General features: G+C 40.3%; 1 protein-coding gene across 5 annotated transcripts in view; it reads right to left on the bottom strand.

Annotated features, from left to right (window-relative positions):
* Positions 1 to 4,826: 4,826 nt before the first annotated feature.
* The window catches only part of sobpa (sine oculis binding protein homolog (Drosophila) a), a 59,656-nt gene continuing 47,994 nt past the window's right edge, over positions 4,827 to 16,488 (bottom strand). For all 5 annotated transcript variants that reach the window (XM_040041802.1, XM_040041803.1, XM_040041805.1 and 2 more), the window contains 2 exons: positions 12,034 to 14,059; positions 4,827 to 9,936 (listed from right to left, as the gene is read on the bottom strand). In XM_040041802.1, the coding sequence (XP_039897736.1) occupies positions 12,035 to 14,059 (2,025 nt within the window). In that variant the 3' untranslated portion in view covers positions 4,827 to 9,936; position 12,034. The remainder of the gene's footprint in view (positions 9,937 to 12,033; positions 14,060 to 16,488) is intronic.

The following is a 16,488-nucleotide window of genomic DNA, read 5'->3' as shown; positions in this document are numbered from 1 at the left end:
GGATATTTCAAGTAATGTTATAAATTGAATAAGAATTACCACTTACTGTTATTTTGATGATAGGATGTAAGAGACATGATGCACACTAAACTGAAATATTCCCAAAGCAGCAATCAGACGTAAGCTGCATTCAAGCTGGCTGTACTCATCTCTGAGAAGATTCTCAGTAAATTTCACACTAGCAAACATATTCATCAGGGCAGAATTGAACTCGAAACCTGGGATTCAGGAAAATAACAATTAAAGATGTGCATGGAGTGAAATTAGTCTGAAAAGGTAGATAGCTGTGTACAATGATTTGTCTGTAAATTCTGAATTCCCACAAATGTGTGCTCAAAACCACACACAAATCCAAAGCAATTTGAACACAGATTTTACAAACATGCATATCAAAACTGGAATAAAAAGTGACAATTTAAGCACACATTTTCACATTTAGCTTCACATATCTAATCATCTTTGCGCTCGAAAGGCAAACAAAAGTAAAAAATATGAGTGATGTTATTTCCGCTCACTCAAGAATTGTTAACACATACATAAATGCCCTTAAATGCACAGATCACGTAACATGTCATATGATGCTCATCTGCAAACATCCTGAGGCTAATTTCACTACATATATGTGTAGTTGTTACATGAATGTGTACATATGGAAAAAGCTATCAAATGAGCTTTGTTATCAGCTGTGTGGGATGGCCAGACTTTACCTGTGGTTGCTAGGATTACCTCTTTGTTTTGCAGCTGCATCATCTTAATAAAGAGCTTTAAATTCCTAGGAACTGGGCACTATTGGTTTGTGTTGTGTTATTGACAGTGTGCTGCCCGAGAATGAAGCAGCTATATGTTTTTATTTTTTTATTTACACACATTTATTTCTTGTTGTCACAGGTCAAAAAAGTCTACTAAAGCATAAAGATCTATTGATACGGGACAACAGTTAGTATATTTATTATTACACACATAAGATAACTTGGAGTGGAGTTATGACTCTCAGATTATCCTCAATTGCATTATTTGGACTATGACAAAAATATTCCCCTTTCCACTGAAGTGGGTGTAGACTTCAGTGACAATGCAATTTCCAACTGGATAAGAAGTACACAGTACATAAAAATGATCACACAACACAGGTCACTTGTTTTAAAGAAACAGTTCACTTAGTCATTGATGTGAACAGGTGCTTTAATCACACTTAAAGAGTTTACTTCTCAAAGTCAAAGACACAAAAGTGGCCTAGTATCAGCATAGCTGTTTACTTGTTACACAAACTCCATATGCAGCCAAGCAAACACAGAATAGGACAGATGTCATAAAAATTGCAGAACTAGGACCAAAATGCAGACTCAAAGACAGAAGGAAAAATAAAAAAGCAAGCCTTTATCTTGGCTGATTCAAAGTCAGAACACAAAAATCCACAGGCAAAAGGCAAACTGAATCCAAAGCAGGGAGGGAACACACTGGGAGGCTGAACAGACCCTGAGAGGAAGGCGGAGGGGAAGATACCACTATTTATATATGAAAGGGTAATCAAGGAACAGCACACAGGAGGGTAACAAGACACAGATGATAAGAATCAAGGACAATGAGACAGCAAAAATGACACACAAAACACAGAAGATGACTATAAAGGCTAACAAAGTAAAACAGGAACATGAATAAACACGACATCGGGGAGAAAAGACAGAGGAGGATGAGATAGGAAACACTAAAGATACAAAATAAACTAACATAAACTGAATTAAAGGCTCAACATATCTGTAAATAATGAACAAAGAATCAAACAGAGGACATCTTAAATAAACAATTCAGTATCCCAAAACTCCTACACAGTGATATAATATTTATATTACATTGATATCATAACTCTGTTTCTACACTCATTTGATACGAGTGCTTGTTGTTTGTTGTATATTTGCTGCTATGACAACTTAACTTCCCTCTGAGATTCTTGAAGTTTCTCTGATTATGATTAGATATTAAAATCACCGGGTGGCTGAGATTTGTGTCTTCATTACCATAAATTAAGATATTTCCACCATGAAATGTAGAAAAAAACAAAATGGGTGCTTAAAATTTCACCCAAAAGCAAAATTTTGGGGACGACACACTTACTACATCCTCACTTTATCTGTGCCCCCAGTTATTAAATGAATATAGACAGTTATATAAATAATATTTTAGCTGTAATCATTACATAAGTGATGAGAATAATATAGGTATAACAATGTATCGTCAAAAATATCATTTTATATGGGGTGTTCATGTTATTTTGTCCAGGGGATGATAAACAATGCCCAATCACTAAGCAAAAAACAGATAACACAAAATTGTTAATATTATGATACATTTTAAAATTCTTGTCACTGCTTGCTTACTTTTACTTCTATGGGAAAATCAAACTTTTTATTTTTCTATTTATTTTATTCAATTTTATTGTACCTCCGGGCCTAGTGAGTAAGTCATTACTTACAGAAACCATAAGATGGCGCTAGAGACCACTGAATCTACATTTCACATGCGCATCAGCGAGCATCAGGAAGCCAGACTGATTTAAAAGACATAAAGAAACCACTTAAAAACAGTTGGAGTATTTAGAAAATCTGTATATTTCTTTAACATATAATATCACATGTGCAGAGTTTAGGAAGCAACACTTTATCTTTTATGAATAGATGTCATAATTATCATTACTAAAGCATCATCTGTTAGATAATTGCCTGTAAGTTCTCTTTACTGAACTAATTCTTGTTGCACTCTCCTTTTTTAAAATCAACCATATACTGCTCATGAATATTGAAATACTATAACCAAGGCCTAGCTATTTATGAATGATTCAGTGTTCTAAAATGTGGTTAAACTCTTTATTGCTTTTGCATTAATTATTCAAAACAGTTTAGCATGACTGTCAGTATAATTATATCTGACTGGTATGACCTATGACATTCCTGTTTTTTAATGGGGGGAAAAAGAAGAGAGAGAGACAGAGCCTACATCATGTCCATAAAGAGCAATAACAATTACTCAAAGTAATACTAATCTTTCTTTATGTATAATTGAAGGCCATAAAAACAAAGAAGACGAATTAGTCATTAAATTTGCACAACATTCATTTCTTTTGGGTTTTAAACCCTTTTTTTCCCCACCAATGTTGATCTTCAGGTTGTATTGATTAAAAAAAGCTTTCAATGAAAAATATGAAACCTTTAAAATTCACCTGCAACTCAGTTCATGTTGCTATGTTTATGAATAATAGCTGAATTCATATGTTTCAGATGTGGTTTGGGACATTCTATAAGAAAAGTCATATGGTGGATATTCTGCTAATTAATGTTCCACTCATGCAGATTTTATGGTTTAATATTGGCTATTATAAATATATATATACAAAAACAAGTTGCAACTCATCAAAGTGAATATCTAATCAGCCAATCATGTGACACCCACCCAGTGCTTTTAGATATGTAAACTTTGTCAACACGACCTGCTGAAGTTCAAACTGAGGATCAGAATGGGAAAGAAAGGTGATTTAAGTGACTTTGAATGTGGCATGGCCGCTTGTGCCAGACGTACTGGTCTGTGTATTTCAGAAACTGTTAGTCTACTAATACTGATCCCACGTATCCTTTACAGAGAGTAATCAAAAAAAGAGAAAATATCCAGTGAGTGGCAGGTCTCTGTGAGAACTGTCGCTTACTGTTGCTGCTGCAGGCTGATAGGAAGGCAACCACAACTCGATACAACCAAACAGGAGAGAACTTTTGAATGTCCGCTTGTCAAAACTTGATGCTGATGAGCTACAGCAGCAGCAGACCACACCAGGTGCCACAGCTGTCAGAAAAGAACAGGAAACTGAGGCTACAGATTACACAGGTTCACCAAAATTAAACAATAGAAGATTGGAAAAAATCTGGTTTGATGATTTTTAATTTCTGATGCAACATTTGGATTGTAGGGTCAGAATTTGGTGTAAACAACATGAAAACATTGATTTCTCCTGCTATATATAAGTGGTTCAAGTTGGTGTGATTGCCAGATTTGGGGTCCCTTAGTATCAACTGCGCATCGTTCAAATATCACAGCTTACACGAGCATTGCTGCTGACCATGTTCATCCCTTTATGACCACAGTGCACCCATCTCCTGATGGCTGCTTCCAGCGGGACATCACACCATGTCACAAAGCTTAAATAATCTCAAACTGGTTTATTGGACATGGCAATGGCTTCACTGTACTTGGACAATGTCCACGATGACTATCAAAGATGTGCAGCTGGCAAATTTGCAAAAACTGTGTGATGCTATCAAGCTGACATGGACCAAAAATCTCTGTGCAAGTTTTCAGCACCTTGTTGAATCCATGTCATGAAGAATTAACACAGTTGTGAGTTCTCTGAGTGTTAATGTTCTACAGAGTACACAAACTACCAAAATCAATAAATGTATATGCCTGTGAATGCACCAAAATGCTATTCAAAATAATGTAGGGATTAACTATTTTATACCATTGCACATACACCTCAGGAGGAATTAATATTCATTTGACTTTGCATGAATTTATTTACATCTTTCCTTATTTATTTGTAAATTAATTTTTTCATTCATTTATACATCCTTCTAATTATTTCTGTAGCTTTTTAATGTGTTCATTGTTAATTTCCGGATTCGTTTTATTAATTTGTTTTAGAAATGTCAATTCTTGCCACAGTTTTTGTTATTTAATTTATGATAAGCATTATTGGTAATTTGTTTATTTGTCTCATTTTAATTCAGTCACTTTTTTGTTCATTGTATGTGTGTAAGAACAAATATAACACATGTGAAACAGAGTTGTGTGTGCCTCTTATTTATTTGTCTTCATGGGCAATTCACTGAATAAAACAAATACTGTTACAACACAAAAAAATGACCATTTTCCAAAAGCAATTTTGGCCACATGTTATGTACATGTTACAACATAATAAAAAGGCCTCCTCATATCACTGTGTCCTCCTTTTTAATGATTAAAAAAAAGAAAAGAAAAAGCATGTCACTGTTCACCAAGCATTTACATTGGAATCGAATGCTCAGGTCAAACCACCTTTACTTTTTTATTTGCAAATGCAAAACTTGTCAACAATAAATAATACTATAAAATGTACACAAAAAAGATTGACAGTCCACCACGAGTTAAAACAGTTTGGATGATTAGGAACGAGAAAGTCTGGAAGGGGTGGGGTGGGGGGGTTCTCTTCTTAGCAAAAATGTGACGGTCCATACAAGCTACAGAAAAAGCTGATCATCTATACATTGACACTAGCAAGATAACAAAGTTGTTGTTTCTGGTATATTTCATTTTGTACAAAGAAGGGAGAGTCTTCTTTACAAGCGAGCATCATTGTCTTAACTGGAGAGATTATACAAGCAAGAGTTAAGGCAACTTCTCCGTTGTTTCTGAAAAGTAACATGAAGTTGAATCATGTTTTATTTTGCCTGTGGACCACTTGTTTTTAGCAGTTTTGGAGTTGGTTGTCATTGCATAATTAAGGCTGCTGACCAGGCCTGTAGTCCATCGCCAAAAAAGGAATGCTGGATATTTGTCACGAGTCGGGTTGCCATCACAAAGACTGACTCGGTGGTCCAGGTTTTCCCCACGAGAGTCAGGCTTTCGCATGTTCGGTGTCTGTCTCAGGCACAGATAGTATACTGCTTGTGACGCCAACACAGCATGGTGCAGATTAGAAACAGACACAATTGGGCATGTTGCTGTAGTCTCTGTATGTAAGCGTCTCTATGTAAGCAGGAGTGAAAACAGACATAACAACGGATTGCAGTAAGTTCCTCATCAAATCAAGCCCTCTCAACATTTTAAATCAGTATGAAAGTACTGGTTAAGATATCTGGGATTTTCGATCCTAGGAATAAATTTGTTAAATTTTCCTGAAGGCGCCACAAGAAAGGTCAGGGAAAGGTCAGTAAAACAAACAGAGTTATTCTCTGGGGAAGAAATTAAATCAGTTTCAATTTATATTCTTCTGATGTAAACTGTATTTTTTGGGAAAGTGTTACAGAAAGAAGTAGCTCTACTTAAAGGAATAATTCACCCTAAAATCACATTTGCACATCTTCCCTGTGGCCTGCCATGCTTTCACTCCATTCCTATCTTGTGTATTGGCTGTAAAGATTTTTGCCTTCTCGTCTCTTCGGTATAATGGAACTAAACGTCTCTTAAATATTTGTGTGCAACAGGTTAGGGTTAGGATTTGAAAAACTCGGCAGAGCAGGGCCCACTTAATTCAGAAACCTTTAATGTACTATTTTCCAAATAATGTCTGCTCTTGTCATGGGAAAATGAAAGGTTTCTTCTGCACAGTCACGGGTGTAGTTCTGTAGGAAGAGTAAATGGATCATGATTTTGGAAATGGGCATTACTGTTGAGTTTTTCAAATCTGTTTTAGCACTTTAAACACACATGCAAATGTCACTCACAGACTGTGTATTTAAGATGGACTAAGCCACCGTGCCGTCACCCACTGACCATTTTTAAGACTCTACATTTGTGCTTGGGCTGTTTGGGCCATTTGCGCAACATTGGTTTCCATGCTGGAGCCATAAGTGACTATATCTGGATGAAAGTGACTATGAAAGGGTGCTAACACTTGTGAGTTTGGTTAGCAAGCACCACACATACATGCCTGCTAATGAGCTTTAAGTAACAGACTAATAAAATATTATAATTCATTCACCAAAATTAAAGCACAAACCTCTTGAGTGGGCTGATAGATGGCATATTAATTGTCTGAAAATATAATTAAAAATGTTGTAAAAGACACCAACACCTAATCCAAGTGTTGTTCTTATGAAAGGGGAAACTCCAAAAACTGTTTTTGTGCCAGGCTGTAAAACATGGTTGTATGCTCTTTTTAATGTATTTTGACAAAGGAAGCTAACTGAACTTCTTTGTTTTTGGAAAAAGCCTCAAGTGGCCAATCCAGGAACTGCATTCCTTTATATTTCCTGCAGCTCAATGTGATTTAATTCCATTATATCACTATATTCAAAACTACAGCAGCTCACACCAAAAATAACAGCACTAGATGCGTATTTTAGTCTGTCTCTTTAAGTGCAATACAGCAAAAGGCAGACAGAAGCTTCATAAGACCATCTTGACTGGCTCCGCTTGCAGAGAATTGAAGCAGAGACGAGGAAAAGCTTAAAGTGACACCAAAGCTGGGCCTTGGCAAGAGGCGAGCTAAGCCTAAATGCCTGACTAAGAGGCGACAGATAGAGTTGCACACTGCTTATTCTGAGTCAACACTCTGTAATCTCAGCTGGGCTCTCTGCTTGCACCTGCCCCACACACACAAACACAAAGTTAAATTTACTATGTGCATTGTGCCACATGAGTATGTATGCTTGTGAATACGGGCGTGAGGAAAAGCTCGGTCTGGTCTTTACAGTGTAGAAAACAATTTTTTACTTTTATACTAATAATTTAAAGAAAATCAGGGTGCAAGACAAACGATAATTGAAGATCACTTTGTCATTTTAAGACAGATTCTATGTCACGCTTACTGTGACATATCACAGGTCTTAAACCCAAAAGAGTATAATAGTAATGATGCTTTTGACATCCACTTCTTTTCTCTTGGGTCTTCTTTTCTTTTCTTTTTTCAAAATAAGTGCTTGTTATTTTGGCAGCTATAAATTATCCAGTCAAATCTTCAGTTTAAAATCCCATTTCCACTAAAAACTAGGTGACATGTTTTGTTTCAACACACCAGAGGCCTTTGGCATGTGATAATACCTTGTCTCACACTGGTACAGTGCACCTCCTCCATAGGAGTGTAAACTAAATGCTGGCTTTGTCTGATGGCGTCCCAGCTCACAGCCGATGTGTAACTGGATCAGATCAAACTGGATGGGTGATAGTTGTGTTGCATTTACTCAAACTTCCCGGTAGGATCTACAAATGCTGAAAATACTTTCTTAAAACAAAAAAGAATTGGCAAAAAAAGAACCAACTTGGCAGAGTTAGTGGACAAAATATTGCCATAAAGAATTTGTCCTCTGTGTGTTTACTGTTCAAATGTTTCTGTTGTGTTACTTCAGCAGTTTTCCCTTCAGTCCCACAAGAATAATTTATGAAAGAGCTGGCTTCCCCCTGCACCCCCCTCAAAATTCAGTGCAGTCAGTCTCAAACTAACCCATGACAGAAACATCACTGGTAATGTATTATAGAAAAGATTAAGTACTAGCCTGCGGAAGCGAGTACCCACTGCAGGCTGAAGGATGCTTCCACATTGCCATGCCATCTCAGTTCTTTTGGTGGTGCAAGTAAGCCTTCTAAATGCTCTCTGTTATTACTCTTACTAGCAAAGATTACTGTTTAAGCACACGGGCAGCATTCCAGAGGGTAGAGAAAATGTCAATAATAGGAATGATTATCACGACAGCTCCATCTTATCCTTGTGTAACACTAAAACTGAATTCAGTGGAGAGCAAACAGACAGATGCCAACGGAAAATGGCAGAGATGCACGATTCCACCCACACACTTACTTGCTGGTGAAGGTTATCTCCAGAATATTTCTCAACATATGTGAAGGTGGTTTTATGCCCCCATCCATAAAAAAAAAAAAAAAAAAAAAAAGATTTCCCAGATTTCTTAATCCCATTGGATTCACCCAGAACTTGGTGACAAGGTTGGCAAGGACATTTTTGCTGGTTGTGAACAAGCACGTGTATTAACACACAGATACCAAATCTGGGCTTGAGAGATGCATCTCTGCAGCCACCATCATGCTCGGGGGAGCTCACTATGTGTTCTTAGCCATTCCTGTGTAACGTGAAAACTTTTGTGCTGCTTTGTGCAACTCTCTTTTAAACTGACTTACAGTGTGCATAAATTGTCATTACAGAAGCATTCAGAGCTGCATCAGAATGACTTTTTGTGTGTGTGTGCCTTCCCAAAAGATAAAAGGCATTCACGAACAGCAGCACTTGAGCCAAATGACTCGTCTCCAGCTCATATTTCAAGGTGACAGTAAACTCTTGAAAATGATATAATCCCATCAGTTTTTTACATTTCAGAGTCAGAACATCACAGAAAAGCAGCTGCAGATTTGTAATCTTAATATCTGATATTTTAGAACTATCAACAGAAAATCTGGGGAAATGACAAATCAAATAGCTTGAAAATCAGTTTGAAATTTCATTAAATCATCCTGGTATTTAATTGTGTATCTACTGCTTCCATAGACATACGTGCATTAAAAAGTCTGGCTCCTCCTCAGCAATATGGCGCCTGCTTTGACTCATCATTCCATGAACTGAAGCAACCGGTGTGGCATCTATGTGCAAACATTTCTGGTGAACAAGCAAATGCCAAGTTGATTTTTAATGCCTCTACAGCTCAGTGACAAGTGATAAAAATAAGACTTACAGGAGCAGAGATTTTATACCTGTGGTGTGGCACAAAGTTGGATTGAAGCGTTTCAGTTTTAGGGGCTCCTTCAGTAATTTTCAAGCAGCAGATTTGAATATCGGACACTACAGTGCGTTCCATAGTAAAAAGACAATACAGAGAGTACTTGTTCGATAGGGGAGGGTGGGTTGAAGTCTAAAGGGGCAGTGTGGCTGAGAGTCTCTAAATGAGGAGAGGAGCAGTGGGGTAAATTCCTCCTGTTGCAGGAATATACTGTCTTCAGTTCAGGGATCAAACAGTCCTGGTGGCCATCAGAGTGTCTGTCGCACAGACAACAGTAGTCCACTTGGCTATGATACACATCATCATGTTTGTTTGGACTCATCGGTCATCAAAGGCGATTTGTGGTGCTGGTAGACTGGACGATGGGTAAGGATGAGGACAGTGTGTGTGTGTGTGTGTGTGTGTGTGATTTGGAGGTGGGGGGTGGACAAGTGAGTGTCGTTGATGGCACTGCGGTCCTCAGAGCATCCATCTGTGAAGCAGAGTGGGAGGAGAATTAGACGGAGTCAGAGCTGTTTTCGGGCAAAGCTGATGCATGAATTCAAGGTATTTTAATTTGAAGGTAAGTGGGAGAGTGGAGGATGCTCAGAGCAAAGACAGTTTTGGTGTTAAAACCACTGAGGGCCAAATTAAGGAACATGCAGATTTTTAACAGCACTTCCTAATTTGTGGTTTATTCTCCCAGCAATCAGAATCAGCTTGAGGACACTTTTGGGCAAATAAAGAATAAAACATTCAGCTTCTGCATCTCATGTTGGAATAAATTTTACATAATGTGTTAGATATTTCATAATGAATGCCTTGTGATGTTGCAGGCAAGGTGAGATATGGTATTCCACATTTTGCACACTATGGAGGACCAAAACCCCCTAGATAAATAATAAATATATATAAAAAATAAATACATGACTTTATTAAAAATAATATGCAATCAGGTGCACTAAAATAATATAAAAAAAAACTATTGTAGGCATAAATTAATTCGAGAAATATATGAATTAATGTTTATAATTTAATTAGCTTCTATTTTTTATTTGCTGGAATTTCTCTGTGTAATTACGGAGTCATTTATTTAGGTTGGGAGAAACAAGAGGAGAATAAATTCTGAGGGAAAATAATGCAGAAATAAATATGGAACTTTAAAAATGTGAAATTAAATTCCCCCAAAAAAGAATCAATAAATTAAACGGACAAAACAATCAAAATCAAAGTAATATAAATAATAAACCAAATGGGAAAATAAATATTGAGTAAAATAAATAGATTTTGTGGTACTTTGTTATTCTTTTTAAAAACAAAAAAAAGGAGTATTAAAATAAATGTAGGCATAATGGATTTACCTGATTGCATTTTTTCTTCAGAACTTAAATGATTTTTTTGTTGGTTATTATTTTGCGCAACCATTTACCAGAAAGCAAGCGAGGGAGGCACTGTTGGTCCTCCATATTTTTGCTACTGTATCAGTACTTGCAGATTGCAGCGCATCACTTCTGTTTATTTCAGCTGCTGGTTGGCGTTTAGCAGCGCTGAGTGTGCAGGGGGCTTGATTTCCATCTTTTGTCGTTACCAATTAATCTTATTCAGAGCACTCGCCTCATGTTACCACAACCTGAATTGGTCTTCAATTGCTCTTGAATACAATTTCATTTAATTAATAACTCGAGGATTGCATCATTAAATTTGGCATTAATGGCATAAAAGGCTCCTCATTCAAACTCCGAAGCTCATATACTGCCAGTCACAGTAAAGCAAAGACGGGTATTCCTCTTGTAAAATGACATCAGGGCGCAAGCTCATGTGGAAATGTGTGTTTGGTAAATGAGTGTTGGCTAATCACATGACTCCAAATGCTCCTAACATCTAGGATAAATGTATTTGTTTATGTGATGTTGCTGAGTCTTAAGGTTTTATTTCAGAATGGTTTGGCTGTATATTAAGAGGACAAGGCCCTCCTTGTGCACAGCCTGCTTGTATTAACACCACCTTGTAGGTGTGCTGGTTCATTTCATCTTTTCACAAATGGGCTTTGTGTCAGGTTCCCTCCTGCTTCACTAACCCTTTTAGAGTCTTTTCAGTGCCAGTCCCTGCGAGTGCCCCTCCGGGTGACAATCTCATACATCACCTGCAGTCCGTCTGTCACAGTGGATTTAATGCCAGGGAACCTGCACTCTGGCATTATTTTGGAGGTAATAATTCAACTAATGCTTGTTTGACCCCTTCCACTGTGACTGCACGAGGGCACACCGAGTCTGCCCTTGAATCAAGCATCACATTGTTGAAATTCTGATTAAGTGATCAACCGTATTATGTCTTTTCAAAATGACAAAATACAAAATAATCCGGTTGCCAGAGATTTCCAGATGTGAAGATTATAAATATGAAACAGCTTGTTAAAGAAAATTTTTAACTGAAGGGAGTCATTTTGAATAGTTTAAAGACGCACCCTGGGGAGTAAGAGACTTTTAAAACCAACTCTTAATTTGATAAACCCCCGACTGTGAATTATGAAATGTCACTGAATAAATATGTTTGAATTTATATTTCAAGTCGGTTGTGGGAAAACACTCACCTCATTTGTTTTGATTGCGAATTCGCAGACACCTCCTCTTCAGCGGCGGCTCGAGCTCAGGACTCCCAGCGGCTGATAGCGGTGCGCTGATGGAGCAGGAGAGGATGGCTGTCTTGTCGGCGGCGGGCTTTGGCACAGGCTGTATGACAACACAGCCTCCGGTCGACAGCAGCGGTAGGGCGTAGGCATGCTCACCCTCCTCCAAGTTGGAGTCAGGATCTGGCTTACCCTCCACCGTGTTACCCATCTCATCTTGTGCTGAGACCCGCTTCCCTGGCTCCCATTCACCTACGGAACAATTGTTCTCTTTCAGCGCCTCACGCTCAAGCTCACCGTTAGCTGGGTGCTTCTCTGCCTCTCCTTCTCCTGCCTCTCCCCTTCGGTCAGATTCGAACGCAGGCGTGAGAAGTGGATGCCATCCTGTACCATTGACTATCACATTACATGGGGCAGCAGGGCTAGTCTGGTGCTGGGGTAAAGATGGGGGCTGGGTCCGTACTGTACTTGGTGAGGGTGGTGTTGTACGGTTAGAATAGTGGGGACTCTTCTGGCTCACTGAAGCTTTGCTGGGAGCACTGGAAGGTAGGGCTGATGATTCCAGTGTGTTAGGGTGTGTGGCCCCTTCTGGCTCCGCAGCACTGAGGAGTTCCTGTGAGAGCAGAGCCCCTTCCCCTTCATCACGATGGCTCTTCCCTTCCCTGCCCAGCTCAGCAGCTGGTGGAGATCTTGAATCTGCCTCTGGCTCTACTTTGACCTGGACACCAGGTAGAATCCTGTGAATTACCTGCTGCTGGCATGATCTTTGGCCCACTGTTAGATCAATAACCCCATCCATCAATCCAGGGCCACTGCTGAGACAAAGGTTGCCTGAGTTGTCCTCTGCCTTCACGGTCAATTCCACTGTCCTTCCTCTCTCTGACCGCACAGGAGAGACACGCCCTCCAGCTGGCTCTATCTTCTGGCTCCCTCTATCACCTCCAGAGGAGCCTGGAGAGTGGGGCCTAGAAGCTGAAGCTTCTGAGGACTCTGGAGCACTTCGGACAGAGCCAGTACTCTCAGGTCGGTCCCTGGAGGATTTGGGGTTGAAGGGGATAGGGATTGGAATAGGAATTGGGACTGGGAGGGGTACAATGACAGGATAAGGGACCAAGAGAGTTGGGGGAGGTACCAATGGAGCCAAGGACGGCATGCCAAAGTTCATCATTGGGGGCAGGGGGATGTGTCCATTGGGCATCATGTTGACTGGGGGGAAAGGCGGTAGGCCCGGCATGGGGATTCCAGGGTGTGGGGGCATCATGCCAGGGTTGGGATTGGATGAAGGGTGGACATGTGGAGATAGCAGAGGCCTGTGCATGGGGCTTGATGCAGGACCAAGGGTCCTAGGAGGTGGTGGTGGACCAATACCAGGAATGATTGGGTTTGACAGCGGGCTGTTGGGTCCTCCTGGGTGGGCAGAGGTGCGAAGAAATGGGGGGCGGATGTGCTGCATCATTTGATGCTCCATGAACAGAGGCAGGGGCATGGGTCCCCGGGGTGTCATCACCATGGGAGGGCTGCCAGAGGGGACCCCGACTGGTGGGTGAAGAGCAGGAACAGGTGGTGGGGGAAGTGAGGGGCTCTCATGGGGTCTGGGTGTGGGGATTTTGACTGAAGAGGAGGAGGATGGGGAGCAGACAGCTGCAGTGTCTGAGGGTGAGGCAGCAGAAGATGTGGAAGGGGCCAAAACTGAGGTGGCGGAAGGCCCTCCAGGTGAGGGAGCTTTACGTCGAAGGTCTGTTAGCGTCGTTCCCCAGGATTCAGGAGTGAGCAGCTGCACTCCTGGACTGCACTCCGGCTTACCCTCCCCTCCAGCTCCGTGTCCTGGGTTACACAGTGCTCCAGGAAGGGCAGCCTGGGTCTCTTTATAGAAAATGTCCATCTTATATTGGTTCAGGCATTTGGCACTGCAGAACTGCAGCCTCCGCTCACCAGCACCAAAGTCCAGGTACTCCTTAGTATGGCGAATATGTTTGCACCAGTCACACACCTGCAAAAAGGAACACACATATATAAGCACCTGTCAGCCTGCATACAAAGGACTCCTGATCTGTTTTTGATGATCCACTACAAAATATTCTCTAAAAAATGTGGGGAAGACGCTTAGTCTCCACACCATCTGTAGAGAAGCTCATTAGAGAAAGATTATTTTTAAGGAAGCTGATGTTGATTGTAAATACTTTTACAGATCTGCTGAAAAAAAGGAAACATTTAACATTGAAGTTCTGCTTTCGACACATTTATGTGTTCTATCTTATGCTCGCATAACGGCGTTCAGCTGCTGAAGTGACTTTGCCTTTAACCTTCTGTCTTAACAAGAAATGCCCATTTACACCTTCTGTTGGCTATAAAGACCAGCGCCTCAAGCACAACACAAAAAGACGATTTCCCTCACACTGGTATTGAATTGTGGGTCAACAAGTCAAATCAGGTTAAACGGTAGAAGGACCACTGTATATTGGTGTAATGGGTAAATGGGTGAATAACAGAATTTTGTGCTGTTCTTTGGGTGGTGAAATGTTTTACTTTAAATATCTTTATAGGTTGCAGGTGATGGCTGAAGCTTGGTGCAAAATTTTCTAACATTATTTTTCTCAGTCAAGCTCTGAGGTTTTTGGCTAAAAGCCACAGTTGTTTGCTGAAAACTATTTACTTAAAGTGACTGCAATATTAGTAAGATTGCAGTTAAAATCAGTTAATCAAGTAAAGCCGGCTACACGTGAAAAGTGTGTATTTCTTTTGGGACCCATGCATTCATATGCCTTTTTTATATTTATATACTGCATAGCTTTGCATCCTCCTCTCTCCCTGTACCCTTCTGCTGTACCTCCAGAGCTGCATTTAACTGATCTGTGATTTCTGCCACCAGTTCCTGTCAGGTGTTTTATGTTGCATTGTTTGTTTCCCCTCTTTGTTCTTTTCTCTTGACTCCTTTCTTACTCACACAAAGCAGCATCAGATGCCAAAATGGCTCTACTTGAGATTTCTACCTATTAAAGCAGAGCTGATGTAACATAGCAACATGGCTATAAAGGGGTTAATAGTTCCTTGATATAGTAGGTGGATTGGTTGCATAAAGCCTTGTAAGTCAACAGTAACATTTTACATTCAAAAAATGGACTCGACTTCAGAGATTGCTTCTGCATGCAGAATGCAAACCTGGGCTGGATCCAAACATGTGGAGGCTCAATTGAAAAGTTGTCTTTCTTAGTCACCGCAATGGCAAAGATCCCAAAACGCACTGCTGCACTGTTTCATCAACATTATACACCTTTTTTAGTGCAAAACGTGCAGATTTTTTGAGGGGAGGAAAATGAATGTGACCCTGGTAGAGCAGATAGCAGTGGGCGAGCCCTGAACACGGAGTTACTCGTCAGGCCACACACAGCTCACTCTGTCAGCTCTGGGAGGAGTGGCAGGTCCTCGCTGGAGATAATTAAGGCATTAATCAGTTGTCAGACCCTTCAACGACATCCATCCATCACACAGACCCTTAAGCCCCCCTGCTGAATGTTAATAAGTCGAGGGATGCAACCGGAAGGTGGATAAACTCCTTTTGCAAGCTGCATAGCAACATTGGATTATTTGGCAGGAAAGTGTCTGGCAGCAGCTGAAAGACAGTGGACTCACATGGGCTTTTGGGCAGATGCACTGAAGCACTGGCCAGGATTTCAAAAAGAAAACACAGTGTGCTGTCCTTCAACTGCAACATGTGTAAAACATCAGGTTGCTTGCCTCGATTATGTGCTTTACATCAGAGGTGAACTGGTTGAAGCAGAGGCATTCACGAAAAGGGCAAAAGTCTGCATTTGACAGTCATTAGAGAGTGTCACTCTAACTTAAAAACTGAACCGAGTTTGAGAGAAGCAGCCGGAGAGCAGCAAAAACAGATCAGAGACTGAACTACACGGCGCTGGAAGCGCTCGGATGTCAGTCCCTTGAATTCTACATGCTTTAACTGCCCATTTAGTCCTCACTAATTCAATGAGCCATGACTGAGTAAAAGTCAAAAAGGTGCTCTCACAAGTTGAGTTTGATAATGGTATGCCCAGGATATTTTAAATAATAAATGTGCTGAAAATTTCCTCGACTCAGAAAGACAGATGGAGAGCACTTAACGACTTTCTGCACCGTGAGTGAAATTTCACTGCGCATTACGCTAATGGAGTTGTGCTTTCTCTTTCTCGCTCTCTCCCGGCTCCTGCACACAGATGTTTGCAGTTGAATGTAATTATGGTCATTTATTTCCATCGTGGCCAACGAACCAGCATCGGCGGTGTAGTTTAACCGTTTGCATTACAACGATTATCCGGCTTCTAAACAAGCACCCCAGTGGTCGACATGTTCTCCCTCCTCTGACTCTCTGACCCAATCCCGAGTCTAGGGAATTTTAGGAATTTTAGGAATTCCCACATTAGT

Source organism: Simochromis diagramma, unplaced genomic scaffold (genome assembly GCF_900408965.1).
Source record: "Simochromis diagramma unplaced genomic scaffold, fSimDia1.1 OVJJ01000304.1, whole genome shotgun sequence".
Taxonomy (NCBI): Eukaryota; Metazoa; Chordata; class Actinopteri; order Cichliformes; family Cichlidae; genus Simochromis; species Simochromis diagramma.
The sequence above is the reverse complement of the archived record's forward strand: the minus strand, read 5'-3'. Positions and strand labels throughout refer to the sequence as shown.